At 55.8% G+C, this 12,229-nt stretch overlaps 2 protein-coding genes across 4 annotated transcripts in view; one reads left to right on the plus strand and one right to left on the minus strand.

Moving 5' to 3' along the window:
• The window catches only part of RIMS4 (regulating synaptic membrane exocytosis 4), a 57,257-nt gene extending 52,589 nt beyond the window's left edge, over positions 1-4,668 (plus strand). For all 3 annotated transcript variants that reach the window (XM_025400004.1, XM_025400005.1, XM_025400006.1), the window contains one exon: positions 96-4,668. In XM_025400004.1, coding sequence (XP_025255789.1) covers positions 96-314 — 219 coding nt within the window. In that variant the 3' untranslated portion in view covers positions 315-4,668. The remainder of the gene's footprint in view (positions 1-95) is intronic.
• Positions 4,164-11,238, minus strand: KCNK15 (potassium two pore domain channel subfamily K member 15). The gene is made up of 2 exons (XM_025400003.1): positions 10,892-11,238; positions 4,164-6,353 (listed from the first exon to the last, which is right to left on the minus strand). Exons 1-2 carry the CDS (start codon positions 11,178-11,180, stop codon positions 5,644-5,646), a joined length of 999 nt encoding a protein of 332 aa, XP_025255788.1. The 5' UTR covers positions 11,181-11,238; the 3' UTR covers positions 4,164-5,643.
• Between the last annotated feature and the right edge of the window lie 991 nt (positions 11,239-12,229).

Raw genomic sequence — 12,229 nt, forward strand, 5'->3', positions numbered from 1 at the left:
TGAGATGGATTGGGCATGGGGGCGACCCAGGTTCTGCTTCTCGGCCTGTGAGTGGCACTGGCAGGGTTTGAACCACTGTGTCTCTTGCCCCGCAGGTGATCGTGTGGGGGAACTACGGGCGGATGGAGCGGAAGCAGTTCATGGGTGTGGCTCGCGTGCTACTGGAGGAGCTGGACTTGACCACCCTGGCCGTGGGCTGGTACAAGCTCTTCCCCACCTCCTCCATGGTGGACCCAGCCACAGGCCCCCTGCTCCGGCAGGCATCCCAGTTGTCCCTCGAGAGCACCGTGGGGCCCTGCGGAGAGCGCTCTTAGTGCTGGGATGGGGAGGGGCTCCCCAAGATGGCCTGGAGACCACCCAGCCCTGACCTGGGACCCCAGGCCCAGGGGCACATTGAACAGGAGGACGGGGCTCTCCCCCATAGTGGGGAAGCAGAATGGGGAGACCTGCCCCCCTTGGGCCCCTCCTCACCCCTTCTTTGCCTCCTACCCCCTGAGACCTTCCCTCTCCCAACGGGATTGGCTACACTTTTGACTTGGCCGGTTCTTGACCTGGTGGATGTGGCTACAGTCCGGAGAAAGGAAAGATTGAGGTGGCAGAGCAGACCACTCTCCCTTCCCAAACTCTGTCCAACTTCTCCCCCTTTTTGCCTCCTCGGAAGCTCGCTGCCCAGAGCCAAGTCCAGAACCCAGCCGGCCATTTCCATGGTGCCAATTACCAGCAAGTGTCTTTCCTGCGGCACCGGGTTCAGGCAGCTACTCCTGCCCCAGAGATGAAGGGGCAGCTTTGCAAGGATCCGGAGCCAGCTCCCAGGGGCCCAGAGCCCCCACTTGAAGCGGAGCTTGGGCTTCCCTCTGCCTGCCTGTGGAAGGAGCTTTGCCGCAGCCTGTCCGAGTCCATCTGTCCGTCCCCTCCTGCCTGCCGCTTTTCTGGTGGCTCTAGGAATTGGGGTTCAGCAGGGACCAAAGGAAAGGAGGAGGTGCCGGAGGTCTGGTACAGACCCCCAGGTGCCTCGCTCCATGGGATTGCAACAAGCTAGTTTAGGAACCGCTGGCGGACTGGAAAGAATGTTGTCGTCTGTGTTCTGGTGGAGGAGCTGTGGAACCTGAGTTTCCAGAACCCCAACCCTAGAGAGCATTTGGGGGGTGCTGTATTGGAGGGAAGGCTAAGGAAAGTTGGGATTGGGATTGGTGGTGCCAAGATAAGGGTTTCTCAAATTGGAGAACCCCTCCTTGTTGCATGAGGTCAAAGGTCATCTTGTCTACCCCCCCTGCCTCCAGGCCAGGGGGCTGGGGAGGCAAATAGAGCCCCCCTATTTTAGTCTTTTTAAACAAACCATCCTATACTAAGGGCAGAACCCACTGCCCCGGCCTCAGTTACCTTGGCTGAAGGAAAGATGATGGTACGAGAGAAGAGTGAAGATGTGTGAGTGTAAGAACTGGGAGATTCCTTTTCCAGCAGGCCTGGGTAGCTGCCTTCCCAGCCCAGCCCTCCCTGGGGCCTGCGGGAGCCCTTTTGCATGCAAGGGAGGATGGAGGCTGGCCCCTCTTTATAGAAGCACATTTCTGCCACCTCCCCTGGGAGGCACCCAGAAGCCTGCCACTCTTGACCTAGTCCCTGCTGTGTAGGGCATAGTCCAGGCCAGCTAGGTAGAGTTAGTGCTCCAAGCCCTGGGGCCTGTTCTTAGCTCATGCATAGTCCTTACAGAGTCCCAGGACCGGGGGTGGAGAGGAGACTCAAGTACATTCCAGGAGACCACTGTCTCCTCGCTGGCCTGGGCCTAGATGGGGCAGCCTGGCTCACAGGAGGCCAGCCCCTCCTCCTCCGCCCCCTTCCTTCCCCTGTCCCCTGTAGGGTTATAGCTGGAGCTGCCCGTTAGACTCTGCTGTTCTGATTTATTATTCTTCGTACTGACTTTCTTTATGAGGCACTCCTAAGGGTTGTAGGACCTTGGCAGAGGGGGCCTGGCCTCCATCAGAGGGTGGTGTTTTCCCCTGAGGACACCCAGGCTGCCTTTGGTCCCACCCTGTTCCCAGTCCCGGTCCCAGTCCCAGTCCCACCAGGCAACTCCTTCCACCTGGAAATTCTTCCCTTCCCTTAGCCTGTGTAAGCCCTGGGTATCCTTTAAAGTTCTGGTCGATGTAGATCACCTCCACAGAGCTGCTTACCCTGCACTGGGAAGGGGAGATGGAGATGCTCCCTTTACCCAGGAAGTCTTCAGAGCTTCCTGGGACCGTGGTGGGTGGAATCCCAAGGCTGGGGGCAGAAGGAGCAGGGCTCCGGAGGGACTCGCATTCGAGGCACAGAATTGGCCCCTTGCCTGTTTGTTTTTCTAACCAGTGTGATTTCTCTGCTGTTCGTTTATTACTCACCATTGGAATACTTTGAGCCAGGAGAGCGCCTTCTCTCTCCAGCCATCACCGCTGTGGTTGTTCAGGGGTAGCTTTTCAAAAACAGGGCAGAGCCTGGCTGTCCCAACCAGAGGGAGCAGGGGCTTGGCCCTGACAGCCTGAGCCCTTCCCCTGGTGTCTGCACAGCCTTTATAAAGAGAGAGAGAGAGCTCCGAAGCAATAACAACACCTGGGGGTGGTCAGTGAGGGCCCCCTCAATGATTTTCTTGTTTGTTCTGTGAAATCCCGCTCACCTCCTGGAGGGGTGGAGCAGCTGGGGGCTGGAGCCCTGTTTCTTTGTATCATCGTGAGCATGTGCCCCCTTCCCAGGGGCTGTGACCATTGGGAGTGGGAACTACAGTCTGTCCTCACCAAGGAATGGGGGTTTGGGGAGGAGACTGACATTTTCATCATTAGCTTGGGAGAAGCTTCAAGCCCATCCTGTCCCCACTACTGCCTGACCCCTTGCTGACTCAGGCTGCACTGTTTGAAGAGGAGCAGAGATGGTGGCACTGGGGGCCATAGGGGGGCTGGGGTCTCCAGGGGGTGACTCTTTTCAATCTCTAGGCCAAGATCACATGCAGGATACCAGGGAAAGGAAGGAGCCCTCTCCACTCTCCTTCTCCAGAACCCCCTTTGCATAGTAAAGGGGAAGGGCCTTTGGGACCATTAGTCCATTTCCATTTTACAGACAAGGAAATCAAGACCTAGCTTGGGGGGAAAAGCCACCCCTGGAGTCACCTGTGTGTTCAGTGACACCCCCAGCCTGGGTCCCCTCCTCCCAATAGAGGCTGAGCTGGAGCCAGGGCAGTATGAGGTAGGGCTGCCACTGCCCATACCTCCTCCTCCCTTCTTTCTTTGAAGCCTAATGGCCCCCAAAAGATGGGCAGGACAAGCTGTAGCCCATCTGAGAGGTTGGGAAACTGAGGCCCAGAAACAGGAAGTGACTCACACAAGACCCCTCAGCAAGGGCGCAAAGGGGGAAGAACTAGGGGCTCCATTGTTCTTCAGGCAACAGGAGACCGTTGCTCCAGTGCAGTGCGTGTCTGCTGGGACAAGGATTCCTGGCCTCTAAGCCCTGGGCTGCATAGCCCTGCTGGGCTCCACCTCTATAAGCCAGTGACTTCCTGGGCCTGGGTCTGGGGGAGAGGGTTGCCAGGGAGACTTAGCTCTCCTGGGGGGCTGGCCCAGCTGACTGAGGGTACACAGGATTGGGTCTAGACCTTGATGCCTGGGTGGAGGCCCCCGGGAAGGGGCCATCGCCTCTTCAGGACCAACTGGTGGGCGAGTTAGGAAACACCAGCTCCTGCCTGGGGCAGTGAGGGAATGGGAGCAGCTGTGGGCGCCTCATTTCAGGGAAGTCGCCAGCAAACCTTCAGATGCAATGAGACCTGGCCTTCCTATTGTGCTTTTCAGACTTTGTTTTCAGAATGCTTTTACCTCGAGTGTGCGCTTCTGCCCTCACAAGAGCCCCTGGGGAGTAGGTGGTGGCCTGTGCTGTCCTCCCCATTTCAAAGCAGGGAGCTGAGGTCTTGGGAGGGGAATGTGCTCACCTAAAGTCCCACTGTATTAGTGGGTGGGCAGGACTGGAACTCGGTTCTCCAGTAGCCCAGAGCTCACTCTTTTACACCCAGAGGTGGAGCAGATGGCTCTTGGGGTGGTTATGCACTTCACAAGCCAATTCCCTTCAGCCAGGAGCTCCTGGGTGCATTTCCGTGTCAGAAACAGCACCAAGTCCCAGCCCCTCTGGAGGCACAGCTGTTGTGTCAGGCGAGGCTACCTGCGTTTATTTATTGAGCAGCAGCGCTGTATCAGGCCCAGGGACCGAGCCCCGCTCCCTGTTCCCCCATGGTGTCGCTGAGGCCCTCTGGGAGGGCCCCACGTCTGGAGCAGCACCTCAGAGTGGACGGAAAGTATTAGCGTCCACAAGCTCACCCGACGCCGAGCCTGTGAGGTGGGCCAGTGGTGCCCACTGAACCCAGTGCTTCAGGGAGGTCAGAGTGGAGCCAAACCCAGGGCTGTGGGCATCACCTCTGGAGCCCTTTCACTCTATGACTGCGTCCTGGGCAGGTGGCGGGAAGGCAGGAGGCCAGGTCCTTAGGCTGGGGGCCTCTCTCCATCCACCCACCTTTCCCTCATTTCCCTCTCTTGGAGCAGGAGCTGCCCAGGCCTTTAGGGAGGGAGGGTTTCTGGGGCCCCTGGGTTGGAGTGGGGTCGCGTTGCATTGTGTTCATGACCATGTAGCTCATGTTGAAATTAAAGTTTTTGGCTTTTCTAACCTGGCTGGTTGATGCTTTGTGTTGAGACAGCCCTATCTGGGAAGACAAGGAAAGTGGGTGTTTGGAGGCTTTGAGTGCCACGGGGTGCCAGGATGCCACACCTCGGGCTTTGTCTCTGCCCCCTTATGGTGAAGGGGCCTGTTCCAGAAAGTCCCGCCAGAGATGCATAAGAGGGAGCAGGGTTCTGGATGAACCCATTTTACAGATGTGGAAACTGAGGCCCTGGGAGAGAATGAGATTCTCCAAGGTCACAATGCTGGTGATTGATGGGACCCCGGAAGACAGCTCGTCCCATGGCATTCTGCTGCGTCCAAGTGGTCCCAGTACGTGGCGGGTGGGTGACAGCAAGGCCTCCCACATCTTGAATGGGGGCTGGCCAGGGACAGAGCATCAGCCGTCCGGGGGAGAGAGGCCGCCGTTCACACGTGGGCTGACTCCACTCTACACACCGCGCAGAGAATGAGATCGTTTAGCGCAGAGATTGACCCACTTGTCCACGCTAGACTGTACACGGTCCCATTTGGTCCACCTTTGTTCCCCATGCTTCTTGTAATGTGAGCGTCTGACCTCGCTAATTCCAGCGAAGATTCCAGTGTTGAAAGTTGCACGTCTCAACCGTTACTCAGAAAACCAGCCTCTTCACAACAGAAGAGTCGCTCTAGAGGGTCGGCCGTGACGTGGACCTGTGCAGAGCCTCTCCTGGGTGCTGATGTGGCCACGCCCTCATACAATTTGGACTACAAGGAATTTGCTCCTACAGGGTGACCCTAGAGCCTGCTTTGTGCTTATGATGTGACTGTAATATATTTTTGGAGAGGAGGGAGGGGACTTAGCCACAGACGGTAATGAGAAACTGCTCGTGGGAGAAGACGGCCTAGAGGCCCCTCACCCGTCTCCAATCCCTGGGGAGGGTGCCCTGATAGCTGAAGCCAGACCCTCCCGTTCCAGATTCGACCCCGGCCTGGGTGGGGTTGTCAGATGGACTTCCGCCGGGCCCCGAGCCTGGGTGCCTGCCCACCACTCACGACCCCTGGGCTCGAGGGGGGCGAGAAGCCCAGGTTGTCGCGGGCGCGTCTCTCCAGCTGGTGTACGTGGCAGGAGACGGAGGCGGAGCCCCCGGAGCGGGCCGGGCGGCGGGGCAGCCAGGGGCCGCGGCTCTCGGGCGCCCCCGGGCGGCGCGGACTGGGGCGGCGGGCAGCGCGCTCGGGCCAGTCGGCGCTGGCAGCAAGGAAGCACAGGACTACGAGGTTGAGGAAGGCGCTAATGACCGTGAGCCCCAGGAGGATGTAGAGGAAGCTGTAGGCCACGTAGGGGGGCTTCCTCTGCAGCACCTCGCCTCTGTGCAGCGCCACGAAGTCGCCGAAGCCGATAGTGGTGAGGGTGATGAAGCAGTAGTAGTAGGCGTGGAAGAAGGTCCAGCCCTCGAAGTGCGCGAAGGCAACGGTCCCGAGGGCCAGGGTGGCGGCGCACGCCAGCAGCCCGGACACCACCAGGTTCTCCGTGGACACGCGTGGCCGCCGCAGGCCCAGGCAGCGCTTGGCAACCAACAGGAGGCGCCGCACCAGCGCGTTCAGCCGTTCGCCCAGGCTCTGGAAAGTGACCAGCGTCAGCGGGATGCCCAGGAGCACGTAGAACTTACAGAAGATCTTGCCGGAGTCCGTACCCGGCGCGGCGTGGCCGTACCCTATGCAGAAAGAGCGGAGGGGAGGGCTGTGAGCGCCCAGCTCCGGTGGACTACAGTCCCGCCCGCAGCCTGCCTGCTCGGCGTCCCTCCCCGGCCCCGAGGCTGGAAGGGCATCTCCAAATACTAGTCCTAACTAGGTCATTCATCACCCCAAACGGCAGACAACCCAAGTATACCTCGACTGGAGAATGAGTAAACAACCCGTGGGGCATCCAAACACTGCAATTCTCAGCAACTGAATGAACTCCTGTAACTTGCGGCAACGAAGGATGGATCTCAACTGTCTCCAGCTGCGTGGGGGAAGACAAGCTCCAAAGCCTACAGACCGCATGGTTCCATGTAAATGACATTCTGGAAATGGCAAAACTGTGGCGACAGAGAACAGATCTATAGTTGGTTGCCAGTAGCTGGGGTTAGGGACAGGCTTAACTACAGAAGTCGTGGTAGAATTTTGGGGGTTGATGGCAATGTTCTGTCTCGATCGCGGCTGCAGTTACCTGACAGGTATTCATTTGTCAGGCGTGTACACAGGAAAATGGTGAGTTCTACTGTATGTAAATTATGCTTTAATGAAAAAAAAAAGCAAAACTTGCCCCACTTTCCAGCTATACGCCGAGCTGCTTCCCCAGCTAGCATGTCCTCTCCACATGCCTTTTCCCCTGACTACCTCCCCCTCCACTGCTCAGCCTGCCCACACTAAACACCTTTTGGTTCTGATTGTCTGATGTGGGGATTCTTACTGGGTCCCTTCAACTACTATAGGGAATCTAAACACAACTGGCCAACCTTCAGTCCTGGAACACCGTACCATTGCAGGGGAATGAATGGGTATCTCATTGTGTGTCTTTTCCTGGAAAGAGGAGCAGTCGCTTTCATGGTATTCTCAAAGGAGCCTGTACCCCAGGAACAGTCAGGTGGATCTTCCCAAAAAGAATGTGCCTCCTGTAACAGATTGGTCCTACCTGCCAAAAAGCAAAAAATACAAATCCTTTGACCAAGGTGGTTCCACAGTTAGGAAGTTAGCCCTTCAGTATACACACGTGAGCAAAAATATGTGTGCACTTGGGTCATAATTGCAGCACTGTCGGTCATAGTGAAAATGAGAAACAATGTAAGTGTTCATCCAAAGGGGCCTGGTTAAATAAATTATAGTGCCATCCAAACCATGGGATACCACACAGTAGCAGTTCTCAATTGAGAGTGGTTTTGCCCTTGAGAGGACACTTGGCAACATCTGGAGACATTCCAGTTGTCACAAATGGGGGAGGAGGAGTGGGATGTCTTGTGTGCTACTGGCATCTAGAGAGTAGAGGCCAGGGACACTGCTAAACATCTTGCAATGCACGGGAGAGTCCCCACAGCCCCAAATGTCAGTAGTTCCAAGGCTGAGAAACCCTACAAACAAGAGGACGCAGCTCTTTAGAGACTGACATAAAAACACCACCAACATATATTAAGTGAAAAAAGCAAGATACAAAACTGTGTGTATAATGTCTATACAATGTATGTGTGTGTGTTTTAAAGGAATATATAGGCAGAGAATATATCTAGAAGGACACACAAGAAACTGGTAACTGTATTTGACCCAGGAAGGGGAATTTATGGGCTGAGAGACAGGGTGGGAGGGAGAATTCCTTTTCATTCCATACCCTTTTGTGCTCTGTGAAGTGTGTACTGTATGCATATATAACTTATTCAAAATACCAGCACTACATACATTTAAAGGCCTGTGGCTCCACTTCCACATTTCTGTTGCATAACCCTATCACTTTGCCTCTCTGTTATTTTGTGGAGAAAGGGGACCTGCTCGTCACCAGACTGAGCTCTTTGAGGGCAGGGACGAAGGTGGTCACCTCTCTGTAGTCCCCATCACCAGGGTCCTGCACAGAGCTTGAGACAGACTAGATGCTCAATGAAAGCTGAAGCTCAACCAAGTTGAAGGGGGTGCTAGTGAGAAACAGAGGAGTTTCTTTAGGAATAAGAGGCTTCCAGCTGTTTGGGACTGTGCCAGGTTTTGGCAGAGAGTGAAATGAATAAAGCTAATAACTAATAATGACAGTAACTAATCCACGTACTCTGCATGGATTATCAGATTTAACCCTCCCAATGACTATATGACATGTTTTTATTCCCATTTTATAGATAAGAAAACTAGGTTCAGAGGGACAAAACTGCCCAAAGGCCACAGGCCTGAGCTATTAACCAGTACCCTCCACGGGCCTGAGCTATTAACCAGTACCCTCCACGGGCCTGAGCTATTAACCAGTACCCTCCATGGACCTGAGCTATTAACCAGTACCCTCCAGGGGCCAGAGCTATTACCCAGCACCCTCCAGGGGCCTGAGCTATTACCCAGCACCCTCCAGGGGCCTGAGCTATTACCCAGCACCCTCTATGGACCTGAGCTATTACCCAGCACCCTCCACGGGCCAGAGCTATTAACCAGTACCCTCCATGGGCCAGAGCTATTAACCAGCACCCTCCATGGACCTCAGCTACTACCCAGCACCCTCCACAGGCCAGAGCTATTACCCAGCACCCTCCACGGGCCTGAGCTATTAAAAAGCATCTTCCATTGCTTCAGTGCCTCTCTCCCATCCAGGCAAAGCCCAAATTCCTGGGGCCTGGCACCTGGCTCTCTGCAAGGCTGGCTTAAGCCTACTGGACCACAGAGGGTGGTGGTGCCCCCAAGTGGCCAGAAAAGGCAAAATTCCTCCTGTTTCCACTTGAGTCTCTCATATCAGCCTCCCAGATGTACCTCAGAGATAAAGAACCAGGATAAGAGGCCAAAACACCCTGGCAAGCCTCCAAAGAATGTGGACAAGGCAGAGAGAACAGGTTGATGGCATCCCAAAGCAGTGGGCACAGTAACCAGGAGGGTCTCAGGCTGTACCAAGATAGGAAGCAGGGGTGTCCATGTGGACAGGAGGGGGCAAAAGAACTGAATAAAAGCTGGGGCCATGTTGGCAAATAACAAATTATTACTAAAGAATAGTGCCTACTTGGCCTCAGGCACTATGTCAAGCATGTTACACGCTTGACCTCCCTGAAACCAGCAACCACCCAGTGAGGTAGGAACAGTTGCATTTTGCCTTTGGGGAAACCAGGGCTTGGACAGGTAGAATCAATTGCCAGAGAAGGCACGTGGCAACAGAGATGAGAACCGAAATCCAGTCTCTGTGATTCCAGAACTCACGCTTTTAACTCCACTGCAAAAGCCACAGCTCACATTCACTTGCAAGAGCGTTATGGAGAAACTTTCCCCAAGGCACTGGCTTTCAGGCTGGTGATCCAAGCCCCACAGGGGTGCCTGGACGCTCACAGCTGGAGCCTGGGGAGTGGCCAGCACCAAGCCTGGAACCCTGCAGAGCCCGCTTCTCTCCTTCTTGTTCCCCCAGGCTTAGGCTCAGCAGATACCAGCCAGATGGTAGTCATGGCAACAGCTGGTGGTCCAGATGCTCCAAAGGAACTGCTCTGCATCCCCCAGGGCAAGGTCCAGAGCCTGTGGTTATCAGTCATTCCTTTAACAAGTATTTATTGATCATCTACTGCACGCTAGGCACTAGTCATACAGCAGTCCCTAAGACAGACTAGGTCCCCATTCTTTTTTTTTTTTTTTTTTTTTTTGGAGACAGAGTCTCGCTCTGTCGCCCAGGCTGGAGTGCAGTGGCGCGATCTCAGCTCACTGCAAGCTCCGCCTCCTGGGTTTACACCATTCTCCTGCCTCAGCCTCCCGAGTAGCTGGGACTACAGGCGCCCGCCACCTCGCCCGGCTAGTTTTTTGTATTTTTTAGTAGAGACGGGGTTTCACCATGTTAGCCAGGATGCTCTCCATCTTCTGACCTCGTGATCCGCCCGTCTCGGCCTCCCAAAGTGCTGGGATTACAGGCCTGAGCCACCGCGCCCGGCCTAGGTCCCCATTCTTATGGGGTAACAACAATTGCAATAATTAAAAATCTATCTTTTCTTTGTAGTGCTCTGTATGTGTCGTTTTAGCACAGGCCCTGTGTGTGCATAGTCTGTCTCCTGGATAATAACTCTCACCACAGCCCTGAGATAAGGCCAATTAGCGACACTATTTTACAGAAGAGAAAACTCTGGCTCAGAGAGGTTGAGCAACTTGTCTAAGGTCACACAGCAAGTGTGATGCAACCAGGCAAGGAAAAGCAACTCCAGCCTCTTGGTCTCCGAGCCCCGCTTCATCTATCTCCAAGCCCCTTGGACGTTTTCTGAGCACTTCCGGGTCACCCAGCCTCTTGGCAAACTCGATTTACTGATTCCTCCCGTCCCTGCCTGCGTGGGCTGACAGCTCCATTCAGCAGAGGGAGGCGAGGGAGGCGAGGGAGGCGAGGGAGGCGAGGGAGGCGAGGGAGGCGAGGGAGGCGAGGGAGGCGAGGGAGGCGAGGGAGGCTCGGTGAGCCGAAATGACCCGTCTGAAGTAGCTCAGCTGGGCGGGGACAGAGGTGGGACCGAAACCCAAAGGCGCCACGGGACGGCTGGGGCTGGAGCGGGACGGAGGGAGGCTCCGGGCGGCTCACCGATGGTAGTGATGGCGGTGATGGCGAAGTAGAAGGAGCCGGCGAACTTCCACTGGCAGCCGGCGCGGTGGGGCTCAGCCTGGCGCTCCAGGCGCTCCAGCTCGCTGTAGTCCTCGGCCGAGAAGCCGAACTTCCTTTGGAGCGCGCCCCGCTTCTGGACCAGCAGTCGCTGGTGGCCACTCTCCACCTCGGACTCGCGTCCGAGCGCGTCGAAGACAGCGGCGCCCACCAGCAGGTAGCAGAAGGTGCACAGGACCAGCTCCACAGCGCGCACGCTGGGCCTCCGCATGACGCCCCGGCCCCGGTACCCGCCCCCGTCCCAACCTGCTCCATGTGCCCGGACCGCGCGCTCCACCCGCTCCAGCCAGGGCCCCACGCGGCAGAGTTGTGACAGGCGGGGCGGGGCGGGGCGGCTGCCGGGCACCTGGAGGCTGGGATCGCCACGTGTCCGGGACCAAAGAGCCGCTCCCCTGTCCGCCTCCCACGCGCCTGCCCGGGGTTCACGTGTCTGCGAATAGTGAGATCTGAAGCGAAGGTCCAAATCCCTGGGCCTGCAGAAATCCTGTTCCCGCCGCTAACTCATGTTATGACCTTGTGCCAGTCTTCTTTCTTCCTTCCTTCCTTCCTTCCTTCCTTCCTTCCTTCCTTCCTTCCTTCCTTTCCTTCTTTTCTTCCTTTCTTCCTTCCTTCCTTCTTTTCTTCCTTTCTTCCTTCCTTCATTCCTCCCTCCCTCCCTTCCATTCCTTCCTTCCTCCCTCCCTTCCATTCCTTCCTTCCTCCCTTCTTTCCTTCCTTCTTCCCTTCTTTCCTTCCTTCCTCTCTTACTTTCATTCATTCCTCCCTCCCTCGCCTCCTTCTCCCCCTCCTTTCATTCCTCCCTCCCTTCCTCCCTCCCTTCCTTCCTCCCTTCCTTCTCTCCTTCCTTCTTTCAGTCACTCAATCCTCAGACAAATATTTACCAAGCACCTACTGCTGCAAACAACATTCCTGTTGTAAGTAAAGGTGAAGTCCTAGTAAGGAGGGCCAGCTAACAAACAAACAAACAAAAAACGAATTTAAGACAAGAGTGATAAAGAAGGAAAGGGGATAGTTTCTTGGGGAAGGTGAACCCCACCACCTAAGGTGGTGCTTAAAAACAGAACTGAGCATGGCTTGGCAGCCAGAACTGCAGGGAAGCCAGCGTCGCTGGAGCCAGAGAATTGGGGTGCAGATACTTTGGCCGAGCAGAAGGAAGACAAAGAGGCAACTTCACACAGGGTCTTACAAGCCCTTATGTGGGTTTATTGAAAGCCATGGAAAGGCTGTATTACAAACACAGGCACACAAACACACACACAA

This window comes from Theropithecus gelada, chromosome 10, assembly GCF_003255815.1.
Source record: "Theropithecus gelada isolate Dixy chromosome 10, Tgel_1.0, whole genome shotgun sequence".
NCBI classification, from domain to species: domain Eukaryota; kingdom Metazoa; phylum Chordata; class Mammalia; order Primates; family Cercopithecidae; genus Theropithecus; species Theropithecus gelada.